Consider the following 22,316-nt stretch of genomic DNA (forward strand, 5'->3'; position numbering starts at 1 on the left):
AGAACTGTCTAAATTAGGAAAAAGCCTACATTACATTTAGATTATTGCCTAATTTTAAATTTTAATTCATCTTTTCTGTTCTATATAATAAGTACTTTAAAGCTAAAATCAATGAAACCACTAAATTTCTTCAATTTTCTCATTACACAAAAGTAAACATAAACAAAAGTGCCCAGCCAACGATGATCTTAAAGCAACTTCACTTGCCAATTACATACACTTCAGTGAGCAGCCAGAGGTAGACAGCATCAAATCAAATGGCCAACGCCACAATGCAACAGTTAGATGGCCAGACAACAATGGCCAGGAGGAGCTACTTGAGTAGCAAACCAAGTGGCCGGGGCCGGGAAAAACTGCAACATCAGCTAGGTAGGAAGGTCCATGACTCACCTGGACGAACTCGACTATCCTTGTGGAGTGTAAGTCAATCGAGGCATAAAAATTGTGCTCTGGAAAAGTTCAAGACTTCATCCTCCTCTCGGCACTTACTCAGGCTTGGCGAAACTTTTCCTGCACGCTTTCCAGGCAGATGCGCACTTTTACCAAGAACGAACGCTTATCCTGAATAAACGATGGATATATTTTTGAAGAGCCTTCCTCCACACACCCTCACACACAGACACACGCAGGACTAACAAGGAAGAGGGCCCTCGAAGCCTGGGCAAAATGTCATAAACTAGAAAAGCTTTTTATAAAAGTAGTTTACGTTACAAAAGTATCTAGAGTAAGCTATAGCTGCAAGAATTTACTAAATTCTGAGTAGGATTACCTTTATGTTGGGTATGGTATTTTCATACATTTCTAATAGTTTCCTTTTCCCAAACAAAATATGCAAAAATTTCGCAATTAATTGCTGATATCATGTTTGCCAAAACGAATTCCATAGTGAGCCAGGAAAATCCCAACATAAATGAAATGCTGCCGCATCTCCCAACGGAATACACCTGTCCGTCGCTCAGACACTATCTGGCTCGGAAAAGCCAGCCACCTGTACGTGCGCTGTCCGGGATTGAAAATTTCAAAAGCATCGGTAAAAGCGGAGAAAAGCAATACCCGAGTGCCACCCACCATGTCACTAATTGCGAGATTTGTTGCTGCCGCACAGAAATCGGCAGGAGATATCTTTTGAATTTACCACGACAAATTTTCTCCTGGCGCGGGCAAATGCAAATATTTGCTATGTTTCGCATTTGGGGTGTGGCATCTGCTCTGGGTGGCAGCTACCCGTGATTGGAATTCGCGGCATGGAGGCAGCCACGGAATGCGGCAGAGGGCTGAAATCACGCAGTTCGCATACGCCATTGAATTTTAAATGAAGATCCCCGGGTAACGTCTTGCGAAGACAATGACATGTTTATAAAAATGCAAGGAGAGAAATCCACTACAAAAGAAAATTTATGTTAACTACAGGAAACGATACCAAAATGGTCATTCAAAAAATTTGAGAGCTAATTAAACAAACAAATTTACCTTCTCATAAGATACAAGAAATGTGTAATTTATTATTTGTTATGTAACCATTTGTTATTATATATTTTTATCAGTGAGTTTTGCAGAGCCAAGAGACATATTTGGAAAACAAGACAAAGTCCTTGCCAGGGCCAAAAGCCACTTCTACTTCGGAGCCGGGACCACGCCCACTCCTCAGCCTTTAGCTGGCATAATTGGTGACGTGTGCACGTCGTTGTCACGGTCGTTTGGCGCCGCCTTGCACATCCAGGACTTATAAAATTTTTACCGGAATGCCGCGAGCATATGACGTGCCAGGACTCGCCTCGCTCTCCGTCCAGGACTACAGCCACGCCGTGCATCTAATAAACCGAAATGGCACACAGATACCCGTCCTCAGCTGAAGTGCGCATCGCGAAGCCGGATGCCGAAATTAGCAGCGCTCAGAAGGACACAACTTTTTCGCACAAGGAAAAAAAATTTGCTACTGCACATAATCTCGAATTTATTAAAAAAAAAAGAATTTATATATGAACAAAAAGTGCAAATTAGGTTTGCATGCAAATACCCTGAAAATTGTGGAGTTACACACTACACTGAAAGAGATGCACCTCATTTTTAAGAAGCAGAAGGTTATTCTAGTATAATTATATATTAAAGAATATATTATATAAAAACTAGATTTTAACATTTTTAGCTGAAGTTGCTAGTCTTTAATTAGGAATAAAAATGTTTTCTTTAAATTTAATATATTTAAAAAGAGGTGTACGAGGCTCTGCCGCGAAAGTCAACGATTTACTTTGCACAGCATCTTTCAGCACAGATACAGAATGTAATTTGTTTACTAATTCCTTCAACTTTTCAAATTACTTATTACTTTTTAAGTCAAAGATATTTTTTATAGAATATTACAAAAGATTGTAACTAGTTTTATCTCATTTCCAGTCACTTAGTCATATTTCTCTCTAACTATTTAGGCCTAGGATATATGAATAAATAGCTTAATTAAGTCAAAAGGAATACAAAAATCAATAAAATGGAATACCTTAACAATAAATAAAACATTTTCCGGCTAAAAAGTGTTTTAAGTTTCAAGTGTTTTTACTCCTACATTTCCCAGGAAATATAAACTTCTCCTTTAAAAAATCAAGACTCTTTTAGAAATCTAATACTACCCATCAATGGAAAGAACAAAATCAAACCGTTTATGCAAATGAAAGTAAGAAAAAAGTGTTCTTGCGAATGTTCACCACACACAAAGGAACTTGGTTATAGTTTGACTTTTGAATCAATTCCTGAAAATGATGTGCAGCCTGTCTGCCAGCCTGCCTTCCTGGCTGCTCCTTATTTCATAGTTACCCTTATGCCTCCATAAGTTTTTCGACGTCAGACTGCATGGACCAAGGTAATGGGAAAGGGAAAACCCCATAGCCTGGAAAAGTTTTTTCGCCTGATCGTTTTGTAAATTTCATGAGCAGCAGCTGCAAGTTTGTTTCAGCACTCGATGCAAATGCGTTGGCAACGGCGAAAGTTGTAGCGATAATAGAGGGGGCGGAAGCTGCTCCTACTGCTCCTGCCACTGCTCCTCCCACTGCTCCTCCTACTGCTGCTAATGTTGCTACTGCAGAGTGCCAATGGCTTTCCTTTGTTTGGACGGCATTGGGATGAATAAAAGAGCGGTGACCAGCTGCAACAGCTGCTGGGGTGCAGAAACAAAAAAAAACTTTCATAAAACATTTCTAATGAGCAGAGGCACTTATGTGAATTTCATATGGCGCACAGCGCAGAGATGGAATCCTTGTAACTCTAAGTGCGTATAATGGACATGAGACTAGAATAGCATTTTTAAAATTCAATTACACCGGAAAAAAACGCCATAAGCAAAAGCATATGTAAAAGATAAACCCAGGCAAAATAGAGAAACATAAATCCTAAATCCATTCATTGCTTTTTGATCTGATTGTGTGTGGAATTGTGAATTCATTCATGAATATTTATTTGAAGTTGAAATTTTTATTGTATTCGGCTGCCCCAGGATAATGTCATCTGCATTTCAAAGCCATTCGGTTTGCCGGTGGATATTCCAGCTTAGCTCTGGCATGACAATTAAAAAATAAACCAATGGTATATCCTTTTTTTGTGCTCTGTCATTTAGGGTCCAGCTTGGAAAATGCAATTTAAAAGCGCGCACGTACAAGCAAACAATTTTCCCCTTCCTTGAACTGCACTGAATGCAATTTTCGGCCAACACAAAAAAAAACCAACAGAAATAGAGAGAAGAACCACCGAAATTCGCATTTTATTGATATAATGGCTTTACCCACAAATTGAAATTGTAGCTCTCATTGTTTGCCTTCTAATACAGTGGCATGCATTCCGCATTTGCCAAATTAATGGCATCGCTAATGAATTGATGGATCTGCAGGAGCACCACCGGGCTCCCCAGCTCATTATTCAAATATTTTCTATTACGTGGGACAATGCATCGATGGAATAATGAGAGATCTGCAAATAAGCCTCTAATAATTTGAATAAATCAGATCAATTGAGCCCAGATACAGGCAGGTTTAATTAGTTTATAAACGGCGAGTTCAATTTAACAAATGTCAGATACAAATTTACTCAATTTCGGGAGTGCTTCGTGATGGAAAATCTTTTATTGGCCAGCATTTATGGTCGGACATGGGCCTGGCTATAACCTCCGGCGACTGGCATCTCTAAACTAAATCAATAGCAATAATTCTGGCTAGCACCCATAAATTTTGTTGCCAAGGCATGCAACAATATATATATATAAATAAATATATATCTATACAATTTGAAATTCCCTTTTTCTCGGCCATATTATCAGCTCGCACACACACACGTGTTGGCCATAAATCTAACTGCGGTCGCCTTTTTTTGACGCTTTATTAAGTGGTCTATCAGAGGGACATGTGTTTTTTTGCGGGGTCGCAGGTCAACGGAAACGGTATAGAAAGAAAAATTGATTTTTACTATAGTCTATTTTCTTTCTTTTTTTATTTTTTTCTTTGTGAAATTTTTTGCTTGCCTAATTGTTTTGGCCCAAAGGCAGACACCAAGCGCACCAGCCACATTCAGTTGAATGTTTTTGAGCGGAAGTTATACAACGCAAAAAAAATCACAAAAAAGGCGAGTGGATGTTTTTGCATCGGAAAAAGTTTTTACATAACCAACTTTCGGTTTTAAAGTGTGAGTTGTTTGCTAAAGACTTTATTAGTGACTTACATTTCTTCAGTTCGAGGTTCTAAGATTCTGCTTTTGCTTACTTGAGGCTTTTGGATATTTATTTCTGGTTGTTTTTCTGAGGCTGTTAATTTTTAAGCACAAGAGCACATTTCCACACAATATAAATATAGATTTATTTACTTAAATTTTGGTCATTTGCAAATCATGTTTGTATTCAATAAACTTGTCAAATATTTGCTTTACTTCTTCCTATATTTATTTCTGTCACAGTATTTTATATTTTAATCAACCAACCGTGTGGGTATTAAATTGGAATATCAGCGTATTTTATTGAAATTTTTAATCCATCACAGAAATATGATTCTGAAAGGTTTCCATTCAATGTTTTCGTAGTTTTTATCGTAACAGTTTTTCCGACAATCTGGCGAGGACACGTCGTGGGACAGCGGGCGGTAATCGCACACTGAGCCAGGACACGAGGTCCTGATGCCGCCTGCCATAACAGAGGGAAATTTTAACAGAGATGCTGCGCAGATGAAAGCGAAAGCCAAGCAACACGTGCCGCCTTAACAGCACTTACTTTCGCATCCTTCAGGCTTTCGCTCTCTCTTTCAGGATGTCAACGCGCTCTCTTAAGTCTGGCGGAGGTGGAATTCTGTCAAGTGAATTTATTTATTAAACCGAATATATTTTATTAAATCTAACGCTAACCGTTTTTATGGCCCCAGCAGCAAAAGCATCAACACAACAACATCTAGAGCCATATCCGGTACCCACATGCAGTTACTCATAAATTCATGTCAAACAGGGCCAAGGTTGCCACTTTCCCTGTGTGGAAGCCACAGGTGCGACAGCAGCAAATTAAGTTGCACATATAACTCACAACCCAAGACATTGCCTTCAAGGAAATTGCCCCGGCTAGAGATAGGTGTGTGTGTGCCTGTGTGTGTCGCCCCCTCAATGAAAAGTTGTATCACACAAAATATAATGTGTGCGAACCCATGTCATGTATTTTACAATTGTTGCCAACTCCGTTTGTCATTACAGCAAATGACTTTGGCAGCATCTAGAAAATAGCAAAAATATACAACAAAAAGGAGAGACGCAGTCGTGGGGAACAAATATATAGTATCGTGGGGTGTATGGTTTTAGAGGGTTTGCATTTTTAAATATATATATTTCTAAATGAATTCAGAAATCAGAGAAGATTTGATTTACAACTGTTTTCACACATTTTATGGCTTGACTAATAAGAACCTTTTAAGCTTATGCATTCATTTTCGCTATTAAACAATGATTTTAATCCTGAAATGGCTTTCCTCTTCCTGTTGTATTTCCTATAAATCCAACATACCCTTATTATGCTCAAGTACCCGGTATAAAACAAAATAAAAAAAAAGAAGCTAAGAACAAATTGTAAAACTCGCATAAATTACCCTGAGCAAACAGCTGCCTCGAAAAAAAATATAGAATGTTCAGAATAAAATGTTGACCATTGTCTTAATTCGCCTAAGTTATGGCATTCGAGACGACAAACGAAAAGTGTCAACGACTTGGCCAACAAGTTCAGCGGCGTTCGAACATAACTCGAGATAATTCAGTTATTGTGGGCCAATGTCAACGAACATGTTAACCATATATGACCCAGGGGCTCAAATACAATATCGGAGTCAATGCCAGATAACTTTTTCTGCCGACCCGAATATACGATAATTGTACACAGACATACACGCACAATCTGAGGCTGAGGAATAAAGCGGCAACTTAATTTGAGTTGACAAGTGCCAAAGGACATGTCGGGATCAGGTTAATCGGCCCAAGGTTAAGGCCCTTTCAGCCAAGTTAGTCAAACGCCCCCACACAACTTTGGGTGAAAATTTGACGGTGGGAAATTAAATTTAATAGCGTAATTACGCAATTCATTCATGTTAATAACTGGCAGCTGTCAATAGCAAAATATAAATGCAAAATATAATTACTGGTTTAAATAGTTGATTAAATTTTACTTAATTTATTTACGAAAATAGCTATATTGCATAAAGTCAACTGCCAATTCGGGTCACGAATCTTTCGAGCATACATGCTTCAAAAACTCAACCTGGTTTATATTTTCCTTTTTTGTATATTGATGAAGTTGGGACTTTGTATGAAACGGGTTAGGAATTCATATATTTTTCAAACTTTTCTCCACACGTACATCTACAGAGAGTTAATCAATATGCAGCAAGCCAAGGCAATGAAAACATCATGCTGCGCAAAAACGAAATGCTTAAAATTTATTCAATTGCATTGGAGAATATTTGGTTACTTTGAATATGAACCTGCCTCGCATGAGATTCCTCAACTAGCAGCCAGGTGAATCGGGCTACCTGTTCGATCAATTGGAAATAGAAATTATGAATGTTCACAGTAAAGCCATGGAAACATTAGACATTTTCAAATATTCCAAAGCTTAAAATCCTGAAAAACAACCTCCGGAAATATATAAAAGATTTAAAACCAAAACAAATTAAAGCTTTACAAAACCATTTATTGGTAATTTGAGTTTCCTTTGTGTGGCAAATTTTGAAATTCGTTGCCAAAGCTCTGAGCCAAAAGAAAGAAACACGTCTATGTAATGACATAATGAGAGGACAACCCGAGCGGTGCATCCTGCATCCTGTTTCTGTTTGCTTCCAGTCGCCAGACGAAAAATCCTCTCTGGCCTCAAATTGAGTGCATTCGATTAGAAAGCCAACGGCAGTTGAGATGTCTAAGCCAAGGGCACCAGGAGTCAAGGTGTTTGAACACTAATAGCATGTTTACACTCAGGAAAAAAATTGAGATCAATTTGGTAAAATAAACTGGATAATTAAGTAAATATTTTACAATACAAAGAATGGTGGAAAACTATTATAATTTAGATTTATAAAATATAAATATTACTACAATCCGACCTTTCTTTCAGTGCAAAAATCAAAGGGGATGGCAGAGACTGGAAGTTACACGTATACGCAGTTGACAACCCGTTGACGGTGAGTTCATCGCAAAATGAGCATACGCCGTGTGGTCCCAGGTGAAGTAAGTGCAGCAAGGCAGGCTGAAATGCCATTAATCAAGACGCTCCGCTCCTGCTCCTGCTCCTGCTCCTGCTCGTGCTCCTGCTCTGCTGACACGAGGCGAACAAACTACGTCAACGGATTTGTACGGAGATTTGCCAAAAGATTGTAAAGCAGACAGACTGAGTAGCTGGCCCTGCTAGTTGACATCCTGGGCTTGGCGTTGGCTTTCTATCAAATCGGGACTTGATTTGATTAGGAACCTCACCCCCCCAAAGCCTCCTCCACAAACGGGATGACAAACGATTGGCCAGCCGAATTGGCCAGCTGCTGATGTCCTCTGACAGCTTAATACTTGTCGTCTGCCAAACGATTTGGAAAAATTGATTGTGTCCACACTCACAATCAATTGCCAGAGGAAATTCGGCAGCCGAATGGCCAGGCAATAAACAATTCTTCAGCTAAAAGTGGAATTGAAAGTGTGATTTAGCTTCGAGTCCAAGCAGAAAAAAAGAAAAGAAAGCTGGACATGGAGAACTAATTTAAGATGCTACTTTCTTGGTATTTTTTCCTGGTGAAAGCAAATACTAAGCCACAAAAGTGTGATTTGCGGATGTTTCTTGCAGAAATCGCTAGATAATGCAAATGGAAATGGACAAAAAAATATAAAATAAAACAAAGCCGCAAACCACTTTATTCCAGTCGAATGCTTACGGTTGCCAAGGCAATCTAAAAAGTGCCAGTACCTTCATTTACGCTTCGCCTTTCCATTCAATGTTTTTCCGCCTTAGATAGCTAATATTTTTTCCTTCCCCCCCGCATATAATTTATACAACCATCTTGGGAGTGCAAAAAAAAAGAAGGAAAAACATAAATAAAGCGCCCAATGAAATTGTAAACTGCTTTGTCACCGCCGCTCAAAGGAGATCCAACCACAACTGACCAAAAAAAATATATAACAAGAAGGAAACCCACTCAAGTGACTCTGGCACCTTTCAGCTCAAGTAATTAGCAATTTGTATGGCTTTTGGTCCAGAGCCATTTATTACGCAAAGCGCTTACAAAACGCCCCAGAAAGTTCAGCGTACCTCAGCTACTGCTGCTGCCCGGAAAAGTATGCTACGGTATTGCTATCCTGGGCATCCTTAGAGGCCGCTAACCGGCGGCACCTAAGCATAATGAATGTTACCTAAGCATGATTTATATCTGTACGCAGCTCATAAATCTCAGGGTCAGTCAGGAAGTGCGTGGGAAACTCGAAATATACAAAGAAACATGAATACTCTACGTAAATTTTAAATCAAATATTAAATGCCAAGCATTATATGTTTGAAATTTTATAAAATCTACTCTTTACATTCCTATCTAAATTTAAAGCAGCAATTTTCTAAGATTTAATAACAAAACAAAAGTGACTCGCAAAACTTGCTTTAACTATTATTATTTTGGTATAGAAATTTCCCCTTATGAAAATGCCAAATTCCGAAAAATCCAACGTGACCCAGTTGATGGACTCCATAAATATTTACCTTAGGTTGCGTCTTCACCTTCATGGAAAATGTTCACATAATTACGTGAAATGGCCAAACGGGGCTTTTCCGGTGCTGGGCAAGGTGTGAAAAGCTGGATGCCGACACTTTGACCTTTTGGCAACCACAATGTCCGCTCGTTAGTCAATCCTTAGCAATTTGTTATCAATCAATAATAAATGTAAATAACATAATAATAAGAAGAACACTGGCCGCTCCTTGGGGCCATCAGCTCAAATTGTCTATGCGTCAGCCAATGGGGCCCAAAAAGGAATTTGGCCTAAATGAATTATGGCCAGCAAGAAAAAACGAGAAACGAAGAAAAATAACCGAAGAAGTGCAAGATGTGGAACGAGACACGCGCTTCATTCGATATTGTGCCAGTTTTTTTCCGCCTCATCATGGCAGCTGTTTTCCGAATAGACAACGCCGCCAATTGAGCGAAAATCAATGGCCAGCCAGTCAGTCTGTGTTCCAGCCAGTGTCCAATATATACACAGAGATACAAAGATACTCCTGCCCCCAAGATACACCCACACGGATCCAATCAGCCGATACAGAATGATGGCAGCTCCGTGGTCTTGGTCTTATTTTACACTTTTTTAGTGAAACAGTTTCTAGTTTCAACTAACCAGAAACAAGTGGGGTTTTGGCTAGACAAGAGAGGAGGTGTTTATAGTTTTAAATTCAAGAATCATAAAATTCTACAAGGAGATTTGCTGAGATTAATGTGTTGGCTTTAAGAAGATTAAAGATTTAATATATTTAATTTTCATTGTAGCACAAAATAATTCTTTTTACAAATAATTAAAATTAATATCTAACTTTAATGATTGAATTGCTATATTTTAAAGTCGAAGTATCTCAACTCGTACCAAGTATCCTATAGTCGTTTCTCGCAACTATTAATTTTCCCATTTTAGTTTCTCCTGTTGGTTTTCTTCTCATTTGGTATGCATTTTGAAGGTTTTAAAAAGTATTCCATAGCTTAAAGCTAGAAAAAAAAACTAAACTGAACTGGAAACAGGAAACAGATACAAATGCTGGGTAATCTCTGGAGGAATGCGAATCCTTCGTTTGCACCTGTGCGGTAAGTTTTACCCTGCTGCCGTCGGCAAGTTCATCTTATTCGGTCTAATTATTCCATTTGTTTTGCAGCTTCAAGTTTTTTGTCTTGCTCGGTTTCCGTTTCGGCGCCTCGAGGATTCGGTGGCGTGACTGCACTATCAAAGAGTGAAAAACACAAAAAAGTTGTGCCTGACTGGGGAAATTCCTACGATGAGGACCAGACATATTGCACAGAACATGCAATTCTGTCAAAACACTCGTCCTCGGTTAGCAGCTGGTAACTAACGCCCCGGAAAATGCGGGGAAATTAGTTGGCGAGTCACGGAAAAATTTTCGAAGGCTTTTGGCTTCAGATTAGTGTGGGAATACTTTGTTTTACTTTCTGCCTCTTTGGCTGGAAAGTAAGCGTAAACACACCTAAACCACGCCCAGTATCGCTTATCGGAATTAGTTTACTGTTTATTAATTTGGTTAAAGATAACGTATTTGAATAGCTTAGAAACCATCAGTAAACATTCTTTAAAACTTATTTTCGTGGGCAGCCAAGTCCATAATTGTCCCTAGGGGCTTTGTAAACAATGGAAATAATATTCAAGCAACTGAAATTTGTGAGATTTTTTATCAGTTACGGTTTATTTAAATGATATATTTAATTACCTTTTTGCTATTAATATTGACTATCTAAAGAAGTATTCTTTTGTATATTATTATTAATTTTTAAACAATTAAATAATAGATAACAATCTAATCTGATGCTTTGAAATGCTTTTAATGTTTCCATTATTACTGCAGCACTGACTATTTATGACCTTAAGTTTAACTTCTGTAATAATTGTATCTCAATTTAATGCTACAATTACGTTAAGAAAGCAATATTGATTTTACTTCCAAATGTTCATAATGTTACAATTCATGGCGTCAAGCAAAAATTTGTTTATCTATAAATACTACATCAACGAATCAATTCCCTAATCTAAGAGGGAACCCGCTCACAATTCTAATCACACATCAATATATTTCTGTCTTCTAAAAGGCGCTAATAAAAAAACGACTGGCTAACTAGACACTTTCTGAGTAAATACTATGGAATACTCGAACTCACTTAATCAGCGGCAATAAAAACTCCTCCAAACATAACGATTTGTGACTTTTGGACAGTTTTCTAATCAATCAACCTATCTAAATCTCTCAGCAAAACAAACTAAACCTAATGAATACATTTATATAAGTTCGTATTAATAAAGTTTACGACTTGGCTTATAACAGGGTACAATTATATCGAGATCATCATTATAAGTAAGTAATTAGTAAACGTAGACTTTATTAGTAGTTTTAATTATTTAAGTATGGCCCATAAAATATAGGTTACTCATACTCAAGGGTGTTGCCTTATTAACCATTATCTGTAATTTCAATTGCGCTGCACTTATCAAATCTTTATCGATTAAATAGATAACGAGTCCACTTAGACCCAAACATAACTGGTGAGGAGGCATGACTTCAAGAGTCTAAAATGCAAAACAAATCAAGACCAAGGAAATTTTTAAAAAGTACAACAAAGAAAACGAACTTCAAAAAGCCTATTTATACCCTTGCAGACAAAAGTTGAAGCTAAAGTCATGATCAGTTTCAGTCTATCGCAAGGTTAAGCAATTAATATTGATGTATAATTTATAATTAAGATAGGCTGTTTACTTTGGGTATGCATTTGTAAATATCCCTAATTTAAGTTGCTGTATCACTTCAAATTAAAATAATAATATAATTGGTTAATACTTACCTCTGAAGAGGACACATTGTTCTCGTGTTTTGCCATTGCTTCATTGCTTCCTGGGTAGAGCTGAATTCTGAATGACTTTAATTAGATTCTTCCTTGGTTATCCAGATGCATTGCACTCATCAGGTGATAATTTTGGGGCCGAAGGTAATCACTATCACTAACAATATCACTATCACCATAGATGTAAACAGCGGGCCCCCCGCGAACAGACTGAGATCAGCCCGCCGTCAGTCCCTGTATTTATAGTTTGCGAGTGAAGAGCACAGAGACAGTGAGAGCGAGAGAGTAAGAAATATGTTTCTAGAGGGAGGCAGAGAGAGATGGAGAGCAAGAGGCGTCCCTACAGTTTAACAGCGTGAGCAAGAGGGATGAGGGAGGCAGAGAGTTCGGGTGTGCAGGAATTTAAGAGTTGAAGAGTTGGAGAGTTACAGAGTTACAGAGTTACAGAGTTACAGAGTTACAGAGTTACAGAATTACAGAGTTACAGAGTTACAGAGTTACAGAATTACAGAGTTACAGAGTAACAGTTGGGGAGTTACAGATTTACAGATCTTCAGAGTTACAGAGTTACAGAGTTACAAAGCTACAGAGTTGGGACACGTCAGCCGTAGTTTGTTAACGAAAACGATCATTAAGTCTGTATAACGATATTTATTTAACATTCTTGTTTGACGCACTTATATTTTATTCATTTATTAAACTTCAATTTAATATATCTGTATTCTTAGATATATGAAAACAATATTTATATTTATTTATTCGTCTGTTTATGCTGATCAAGAATGATTTATAGGGTCGAAAACGACTCCTTCACTGCGTTCCAAGCTTCTGAGTAAAATTATAATACCCTGCACTTTAATGGCATACAAAAAAACTTCGATTTAAGATAAATCTTTCATACATTGCGTATACTTAATGTGAAACCCTTAAATTAAGTGTACGAAATGTGTGTCTTAAGGAAGAAAACCTTAAAAATTTATAAAGATAAATAGTTCCTCATGAAAAACTAGTTTAGCGATTCAATAACAAGGTCAAAGCTGAAATAGAACAAAACTAAGATTCAAATATTAGATATTTACAAATATTTTTAAAATTTTGTCGACAAATCAAAGTTTAAAAAACTTAGCCAAACAGACATTAATTTTAATTCGAAAAGCTGTCCCTTGTTTTATTATGTTAATAAATTTGCATATTTAAATTAAAAATTAAAAAAATAACAATTTGTTTTAATTTTTTAACATTTTTTCGATGTAACTTCTTATTAAATTTAAAAAATTCCTACAACTATTCCCACAATTAATATTTCCGTGAAAATATTAAAAATGTTTCTATCTATTTCCCAATTAAAAACAAGTCAGAAAAATTATTTTACATTTGAATAAGTTTCACAACACTTTTTAATTAATTTATAAATTAAATATTTAACACATCACACAAAACCTTAAACTCTTTCCACTTTCAAGTGAATGCCATTTTGGGTGGAAAGGGTAAAAGATTTGTTACTCAAAATCAGGGGAACTTCAGTCCGCTTTGAAACACTAAACTTGAAGTTATGAAGCAGAGCGGCCAGACCAATCTTCGATTGGATCTTTCCAAACCTCAAGCCAATGCAGTTTCGAGGACCATCCCCAAAGGGCAAATAGGCCATCGGGTGGCGGGCCTTCGCTTCCTCAGGCTCAAATCGACTCGGATCGAACTTCTCTGGCTCTGGATATATCTCAGGATCATGGTGAATATTGTGAACGGGAATCAGCAGTTGAGTGCCCGTCTCAATGACCACATCCATGTTGGGAACCTTGTAGTTCCTGTCGGTCTCCCTTATGAGATGAGGAACAATGGGGTGCTTGCGAAGGGTTTCTAAGGAATATATTCTGTTAGAGATTTCCGTTTGGCTAAGATATAATATCTCACTTACCAGCCAACACCTGTTCCAGATATGTCATTTCGGCTACGGAGTCATAAGTGATCTCTCCTCCCTCGGTCTTGCTGAGAACGCTTTTAATTTCTTCCCTAACTCGATCTTGGATATCCTGCTGCAGGGCTAGCTCATACAGACAGAAGGACATTGTACTCGAGGAGGTCTCGAATCCAGCTACAAAGAACACAAAGGCCTGGGCAGCCATTTGCTCCAAGGTCAACCCATGTGAAAGGTCGATTCCCTTGCCCTTTCTAGCCGCCTCCTCGTTCTCGGCCTTCAGTTGGATCAATTGGTCGATGAAATCGTTTCGCTTTATGTTATTCTTCTGCCTGTAATCGACGGTATTTCTCACAGTGGACATAAAGAACTCTGTGAGATCATCTGGCATCACCTTCATCCGCAGAGTTCTGGCCAACTTGGCATTGGTGAAAAGAAAAACTTGAATTAATTGAGGATGACGACGTCTTTCAAAGATGCCACGTCCCATTGCCCGAAATTCGGCATTCGGATCCTTGAGACTGTTGCACTCTAGGCCAAAGGCGCAGGATCCAATCACATCCGTTGTGAAGCGAGCACACAGTTCCTTGATCTCCACATCCCCATCGTCCACTGAGGCAGCTTTCACCGTCTTATCCATGGTATCGACCAGGTGGTGGCTAACCTCCACGATCACACCGGACATGTGCTTGATCTTGCCTGAGGTAAACACTGGCGACAACTTATGCCGCATTGATTTCCACGCCTCACCTTCCAGGGCGAAGAGATGTCCCGTCAAGGGATCGTCTCGTGGGTTAGTGAAAGCCCCCCGATCCTGGAAGTAGTTGAAGTCCTTGATCAGCACTTGCTTGATGAGATCCAGGTCGATGATCATGGCAACGCGTTTCAAGAACATGAACATTCCAGCAAATGGAGCCTTTCCCTTGAACTGATCGTAGATTCTCTGGTTGATGTCCCGGAAATGGAACTTGGAACCGATTCCCTTCATGTTTCCGATCACCGGAAGTGGAGGTTCGTACGGCACACCCTTCCGTGCCCAATAGGTGTAGATGTTGTGGTAGAAATTGTAAACCAAGGCCAGGACCACGCCCAGCAGTGCGATTGTTAGCAGCATTGCGAATTGAACGCTTGAAACTTCTCGGGGTAAATTCACACCGAACACTGATATTTTTGGTGGACAAATGCTGACTTTTATACCAAAATATTCGGTTCTTATCTTGGCGCAAAAATTGAGGTAGCGATTACCTGTGTTTAATGATTCATAACAAAAAACAAACATATCAGTTACTACATTTTTAAATAGTTGAGGGACTCCCATAGCTGATAAGGCTTTGGATTTAATAATGTTTAATATAGTTTTATAAGGTAAATCTTTCTGTCCAGGGAACTACTTAAGTCGTAAATAGTTTTAGTAATACTTACAGGAGAAGTAAGTATTTATTTAAGGGGAGACACAATTTTAAAATCCCACAGGCAAACCGATTCTATTGAAAATTATGATTTAGCAACTAAAGAATGACTATTAGGGAAACACCCACCGATAGCCTGACGAAATTTCAATATTATCACTAACTCGACCTTACTTGATCGGCGCTCGTTGTCAACTAAAAAACTTGCCTCAAAGCATGACGATTTTAGATTTTTAGTGCGAGCTTTTTTAATAGCTCAAGCTCTCTGGAACAAACAAAACGTAGAATAAAACTTGTTTCAATTGTTTATATATACTATTTATAGCTATAGGGTATAATTGTAGGGCTATCAATGACACACAGATACAGTGGCTTGACTGAAAATGTCAGTTAAGCGATCAATTAAAGATTATTGCAATTACTAACTTATCATACTAATGGGTGAAGACTTTTTAAACATTATCTATCGTTTAATATTAATTTTAATTGAACTTCAGATAAAGACTGTTTAAGTAAATTTAATATAATTGAGTTATATTTAATTGTAAAAATCATCTAGAACTTAAGAACCTTAAAAACTTTAATTTATAACAATTTTTTAAAACATTTTAAATGCTTTAATTTTCCCTCTAACAGATGCCTTGTTAATCTTATGTCTTTTGTGGCCATAAATCGATCAAAATCGGCAAGAGCCTGCCATCTATATAATATCCATAATATGACAGAGGCACTGGGGCTCCTAGATTATTTAATTCTGGCCTTTGTTTTGATTTTCGTTTGTCACGCTGTGAGTTTTATGGGTCGAGCTCTGCCTTAACGGCGGCGTTACGATTTTTATGTCCAATGGAAAATGGCGCATTAGCGGCATAAAACGGGCCGTAAGCATTAGGGCCAAAATCCTTTAAGCACAGCCAACACACACACACACGCAGTCACCAAATGCTTTTAGGCGCGACTCTGTTTTATTATTTACTGAAGAGCCGCAGACACAGGTCCTTGGAGTCCTGTCGGTGATGGGCAAAGGGCGGACGAGCCACTCCACTCCCACGACTGTCCATCAGAAATAGCGTTTAATGGGCCTTTAATCGCTTTCGCATAAATTTTCTCGCGACTTTGTAATAAACCTGGCGGGAAGTCACTGCCACCCCGAACATTTTCCCCCGAGGCTCTCGATTTTATGTTAGTTTCATTGAGTTTACGCATGATTTGATTCCTGCACTTGCCGAGCATAATTAAAGACGAGATTCAAAGGCTAGGCCAAGGGGCAAAGTCGTCTAGCAAATCATTGGCACTCTGTCAACAGGCATCCTCGTTTCCTGTTTGCACACTCGCTTTCTCGCATTTCAATTAAAAAGGACAAACAGGAGTCAATGGAAAAGGTGTCATCAAGAGGATGCAAGTGCTTACCTGGTAAGATTTTAATAAATGGAAACAAAGACAATGGAAGATAGATTAGGTTTTCACAGGACTTTTTGTGTTATAAAGTAATTTTAAAGATTGATTAAATATTACAAAAATATAATCTACAAGAGAATAATAAAATGAGGATTATTATAATGAAATAATTCTTTGGAATTAAATATAGTGTCTCTATCAGATGTATTGCTACAAAGTCTTCAAAGCAGGGCTCTTCTTAGAAAGCACCCGAGACTCCGTAAGGCAGTAAGAAAACTCCGTGGATTTATATTTTAGATTCATAATATTTTCTTTATAGAAATAACTCAACCTGTCCCTCTGAATACTTAATTATAATAATGTATAATACTATAATAGTACTACTCATGTTGTTGTACGTACTAAAAGTGTTCAGAGTTAATTTACATCTGTTATTGTTGAGATTACGCGTTCAGCCATAAAAAAATATATAAATAATGATAAATTCTCGCTCTCTTCAGCGTTCTAAAGCACTTTACCGGCATAATACTCGTGAGTATTTTATCAGTTCTGTTGTGATCGTCATTTTCGAAGTGAATCAATACATATATAGTAAGCTTTACTAGTAAGAAGAAATATTTCTGTATTCACCCATATTATATTCAATATGAACATTTGATGGTGATACAACTTTTCTGAAATGTTTACAATAAATACAATAATAAAAACTCTATATTTCGTTATCTCCCATCATTAATTTGCTGCAGCTATATTTGGGTTTACGTGTGTGGCCATAAAAAAACAAACAGACGACTGACACTTACTTGCTCCTTTCAGCATTACTCAGCAAATTGCAAATATTCATGTGTTTGGTTCTAATCTATCAGTTTTGTTGTGATCATTGTGTTCTGTCAAAAACACACTCTCTTAAGATAGAGACGAAGCTTTTTTATAGTCAAAAAAGCTTCTGCTTGGCTGTATATATCTCGCGCCTCCATAGAAATATTTCTAGTTTTCATTTTGCGTTTTGCAAGAAAAGAACTCGGAACCGGAATAATATTAATGAAATATATTATAATATATAATATAACCGGTGTACCCATATCAAGTGGTATAAGCAATAGATTGTTTCATTATCAGGTCATTTTAATTGCTGTATTAAAGTGATCAGTAATCCCTAAATGGTAGAGTCATCAAGAACTTGTAGTATTTGACTTGAAATTCATATACTTCTGTATAGCAACAAGCATAGCTGACCATGCTGTTTACACTAGCCCTTCTGGGCGTGGTCCTGGCCTTGGCCTACAATTTTTACCAGAACACCTACACCTATTGGGCCAGGATGGGGGTGCCACATGAAACTCCTCTTCCTCTAATTGGTAACATGAAAGGAGTCGGAATGAAGTACCATTTCCGTGACATTAACCAGAGGATTTACGACAAGTTCAAGGGAAAGGCCCCCATCGCGGGAATGTTTATGTTCTTCAAGCGAACAGCTATGATTCTCGATCTGGATCTTATCAAGCAGGTGCTGATCAAGGACTTTCATTACTTCCAAGATCGTGGAATCTTTAACAATATTCGAGACGATCCCCTAACTGGTCACCTTTTGACCCTAGAGGGTGAGGAGTGGAAATCGATGAGGCAGAAGCTAACCCCTGTGTTCACTTCCGGCAAGATCAAGCTGATGTCCGGAGTGGTAGTGGAGGTGGGTCACCAACTGGTCGATGCCATGGATGAATGCGTTAAGGAGGCTTCCGTCGACGACGGAGATGTGGAGGTCAAGGAACTCTGTGCTCGATTTACAACGGATGTGATTGGTTCCTGTGCCTTTGGCCTGGAATGCTACAGCCTCAAGGATCCCAATGCAGAGTTCCGGAACAAGGGTCGCATGATCTTCGAGAAACCCCGCCACTCCATGCTGGTCCAGGCGTTCATCTTCACCAATGCCAAGTTGGCCAGAAAGTTAAGGATGAAAGTATTACCAGATGAGCTCACCAAGTTTTTTATGGGCGCAGTAAAGAGCACAATCGATTATCGGCTCAAGAATGGCGTAAAGCGGAACGATTTCATAGATCAGTTGATAGAACTCAGAGCGGAGGATGAGGAAGCTGCTAAAAAGGGCAAAGGCATCGATCTCTCCAAGGGATTAACCCTTGAGCAAATGGCTGCCCAGTCCTTTGTGTTCTTTGTAGCCGGATTCGAGACCTCTTCCAGCACAATAGGCTTTTGTCTCTACGAACTGGCTCTCCACCCGGAGATTCAGCAGCGTTTGAGGGAGGAGATTGAAACTGTTCTGAGTAACGTTGAAGGTGGAGGGATTACTTACGATGCCTTGAATGAAATGACTTACCTGGAGCAGGTGGTGGCTGGTAAGCAAAACAAAGTAAATTGTATATATTGACTCTAACTGAATTTCTCCTGCAGAAACCTTGCGTAAGCATCCCATCATTCCCCAATTGCTGCGCGAAGCCAATCAGAGCTACCAGGTTCCGAACACAGATTTGATGATTGAAAAGGAAACTACAGTACTGGTACCCATACACAACATTCACCACGACCCGGATATATATCCAGATCCAGAGAAGTTCGATCCCAGTCGCTTCGAGCCGGAGGAAATCAAGGCTCGTCATCCATTTGCATATCTGCCCTTTGGTGATGGTCCCCGCAATTGCATTGGCTTGAGATTTGGTAAAATGCAGGCCAAGATTGGTATTGTCTCCCTCCTGCGACACTTCAAGTTTGGCATTTCTAAGAAAACCGAGATTCCCCTGGAACTGAGTACTCGCAGTCCCACTTTGTCCTCCAAGCATGGCATTCATCTGAAAGTGGATAGGATCTGAGCAAGGGATTTATATATTTGAAGTGGATTTTATTTACAATTTTGCTTCTGTATTTTATATTGTCGGTTTAAAGAAGAAGAATCTTTGAACAATCTTTTTTAAGCTTTCATTTTATATTTTAAAGCTTAAAATATATATTTTTAAATGTAAATAATGAACTGCTCTTTAATTTTAATGCCAAGAAATTGTTCATATAATTGATAATGTTTATGATCATTTTATTGCTATTATTTTTGATTTTTAATTCAGGAAGAAAAAAAGGTGTTCTTTTAATATTTTTCCAAGGTTTTTATTTTAATTCTATACTCATTCCTGGTTAAATAAATAAATCACTATATTTCTGTACTCTCACACAGCTGGCAATAACTACTCGCTAAAGTTCTTAAAATTATGTAAACAAATGACCCCTAATGACGTCATAAAGATATAGCATTTATATATAATATCATATACACAAATGCATTCTCCACAATATAAGAGAGAAACAGAACCAAGAGAGAAAGCTTTTCCAACAGACCCACAAAGTAAGCTCTTCTCCTCCAATCAGTTCCCAGTCGACCGCCTTGTGACCACCATGTCGGCGCTCTTGCTTCTCGTGATCACCGCCGGCTTCCTGCTCTACTTTAAGCTTCGATGGCACTACGCCTATTGGAGCCGCAGGGGCGTGGCTGGCGAAAAACCCATATATTTCATTGGAAATATGAAAGGTTTTGGAAAGGAACTACACTGGACCGATATCAATAGTAGAATCTACACCAAGTTTCACGGAAAAGAACGCTACTGCAGTTACTTCACCTTTATGAACAAGGCTCTGTTTGTCATGGATCTGGAACTGATCCGGAAGATAATGATAAGTGACTTTACCAGCTTTACCGACCGTGGACTCTTCCACAATGTTAAGGATGATCCCCTGACTGGGAACCTGCTCTTCCTGGATGGACCCGAGTGGCGTTGGCTACGTCAGAACCTGACGCAGGTCTTCAGTTCCGGCAAAATGAAGTTCATGTTCCCCAATATGCTTCAAGTGGGCGAGAAATTGACGGAGGCGTGTCACCTCCAGATCGGTGAGATCGAGGCCAAGGATCTGTGTGCACGCTTCACCACTGATGTCATTGGGTCGTGTGCCTTTGGACTCGAGTGCAATAGTCTTCAAGATCCCGAATCGGAATTCCGGCGCATGGGCAGATCGGTGACCTCAAATCCTCTACATGGAGTCCTGGTTCAGGCTTTTATGTTCACACAGCCAAAACTGGCCAGGATGCTGGGACTGCGTCTCTTTAGGCCGGAGGTTAGTGAGTTCTTCTTGGACACCGTGCGGCAAACTCTGGACTACAGGCGGCGGGAGAATATCAAACGGAACGACCTTATCCAGTTGCTCATGGAACTGGGAGAGGATGGGGCCAAGGAGGGCGCCCTGTCCTTCGAGCAGATTGCCGCCCAGGCCATGGTCTTCTTCTTGGCTGGCTTTGATACCTCCTCTACCACCATGGCTTTCTGCCTGTATGAACTGGCCCTGAATCCCGACATCCAGGATAAGCTACGTCAGGAGATCCTATCTGTGCCGCAGCTCAACTACGAGTCCTTCCAGGAAATGCCCTATCTGGAGCAAGTAGTGTCCGAGACGTTGCGCAAATACCCAATACTACCGCACTTGCTGAGACGATCCACCAAGGAATACTCCGTTCCCGATAGCAATTTAACCTTGGAGTCGGGCACCAAGATAATGATACCCATACACAGTATTCACCACGATCCCGAGCTGTATCCGGACCCCGAGAAGTTCGATCCGAGTCGCTTTGATCCGGAGGAGATCAAGGCCCGTCATCCCTTTGCTTACCTGCCCTTTGGCGAGGGACCACGGAACTGCATCGGCGAAAGATTTGGGAAATTGCAGGTGAAGGTGGGAATCACTTACCTTTTGAGGGACTTCAAGTTCAGCCGAACGGAGCGTACTCAAATTCCCATAAGATTTTCTCGACGCACTTTCTTGATAGGATCCGAGGAAGGAGTCCACCTCAAGATGGAGAGGGTTGCCGTTTCCTAAAAAATATTTATATATAATAATTATAACTTTTCACCAATGGAATGCCTAACAAAGAAAATTCTTATCTATGATAAACTGTGGCTCTAGATTGCATTAATTCCTAAATATATTTGTGCCTATCTGTATATATATTTATATGTACGTGTAAAGTACACAACAAAGAACCATTTCTAATGAGGAAAAAAGCTGTCTATGTCTCTGGAAAGCTTAGTAATCAAAACAAAATAAACAAAAACAGGGCAGAACTAGACAAAACCCACTGAATCATTTTCACATATCTATAGTAATTGAGATATCCCTGGTAATTAGTTTCATAGAAACCCATATGGAACAGAGTTCATGGTAATAGAAAAGAACATTAGGTTTGCAGGTTTAATGATACCTAAATTTTGTAAAAGGAATAATTATAAAAACATTATTCTTGCGATGGCAAGTAAAATTAGAAAGAATTGAATTCTGAAAGTCTAGGTAGTTGAATTTTTGGAGTAATATTAATATTTTACCTTAAACTTTCCTTATTAATGGTACATTTTTGTAATTTTGGTATATACATTTTATAATAAGACTAGAATAACTTCAATAATTATATATATTATATATTATGTATATTATATATCACTTTGCGGGGTATTAGAATTTGAGTCAGAAGCTTAAAAT

The 22,316-nt window shown here is 38.8% G+C and overlaps 4 protein-coding genes across 7 annotated transcripts in view; 2 read left to right on the forward strand and 2 right to left on the reverse strand.

Moving 5' to 3' along the window:
* Positions 1-12,286, reverse strand: part of mtt (mangetout) — a 102,030-nt gene extending 89,744 nt beyond the window's left edge. The window contains exon 1 of the mRNA XM_086830330.1: positions 12,075-12,286. The gene's annotated coding sequence lies outside the window, so the exon portion shown is untranslated. The remainder of the gene's footprint in view (positions 1-12,074) is intronic.
* Positions 12,287-13,437: 1,151 nt separating this feature from the next.
* Positions 13,438-15,596, reverse strand: Cyp6a14 (Cytochrome P450 6a14). 4 transcript variants are annotated; one of them, XM_086830341.1, is made up of 3 exons: positions 15,573-15,596; positions 13,990-15,234; positions 13,438-13,931 (listed from the first exon to the last, which is right to left on the reverse strand). In XM_086830341.1, the coding sequence occupies exons 2-3, from the start codon at positions 15,101-15,103 to the stop codon at positions 13,516-13,518; spliced, it is 1,530 nt and encodes a 509-aa protein (XP_086686467.1). In that variant the 5' UTR covers positions 15,104-15,234; positions 15,573-15,596; the 3' UTR covers positions 13,438-13,515. The 4 variants fall into 4 exon arrangements, with proteins under 4 accessions (XP_086686467.1, XP_086686465.1, XP_086686464.1 ...); XM_086830339.1 differs by having other exon boundaries at positions 15,568-15,595; XM_086830338.1 differs by having other exon boundaries at positions 15,535-15,595.
* A 2,172-nt stretch (positions 15,597-17,768) lies between these two features.
* On the forward strand, positions 17,769-19,766 carry LOC110176203 (putative cytochrome P450 6a14). Its single transcript, XM_086830342.1, has 2 exons — positions 17,769-19,144; positions 19,200-19,766. Exons 1-2 carry the CDS (start codon positions 18,031-18,033, stop codon positions 19,613-19,615), a joined length of 1,530 nt encoding a protein of 509 aa, XP_086686468.1. The 5' UTR covers positions 17,769-18,030; the 3' UTR covers positions 19,616-19,766.
* Positions 19,767-20,138: 372 nt separating this feature from the next.
* Cyp6a13 (Cytochrome P450 6a13) lies at positions 20,139-21,811 on the forward strand. Its single transcript, XM_020958293.2, has one exon. The coding sequence runs from the start codon at positions 20,190-20,192 to the stop codon at positions 21,657-21,659; it is 1,470 nt and encodes a 489-aa protein (XP_020813952.2). The 5' UTR covers positions 20,139-20,189; the 3' UTR covers positions 21,660-21,811.
* Positions 21,812-22,316: the final 505 nt, after the last annotated feature.

This window comes from Drosophila serrata, unplaced genomic scaffold, assembly GCF_035046125.1.
Source record: "Drosophila serrata isolate PLE 108 unplaced genomic scaffold, ASM3504612v1 contig_240, whole genome shotgun sequence".
NCBI classification, from domain to species: Eukaryota; Metazoa; Arthropoda; class Insecta; order Diptera; family Drosophilidae; genus Drosophila; species Drosophila serrata.

Coding starts and splice junctions, on each gene's coding strand:
- Cyp6a14 (XM_086830341.1), bottom strand. CDS start 15,103: ATGCTGCTAACAATCGCACTGCTGGGCGTGGTCCTGGCCTTGGTTTAC. Junction 13,932..13,989: donor TCTGGAACAGGTGTTGGCTG/GTAAGTGAGATA, acceptor TATATTCCTTAG/AAACCCTTCGCAAGCACCCC.
- LOC110176203 (XM_086830342.1), top strand. CDS start 18,031: ATGCTGTTTACACTAGCCCTTCTGGGCGTGGTCCTGGCCTTGGCCTAC. Junction 19,145..19,199: donor CCTGGAGCAGGTGGTGGCTG/GTAAGCAAAACA, acceptor TTTCTCCTGCAG/AAACCTTGCGTAAGCATCCC.
- Cyp6a13 (XM_020958293.2), top strand. CDS start 20,190: ATGTCGGCGCTCTTGCTTCTCGTGATCACCGCCGGCTTCCTGCTCTAC.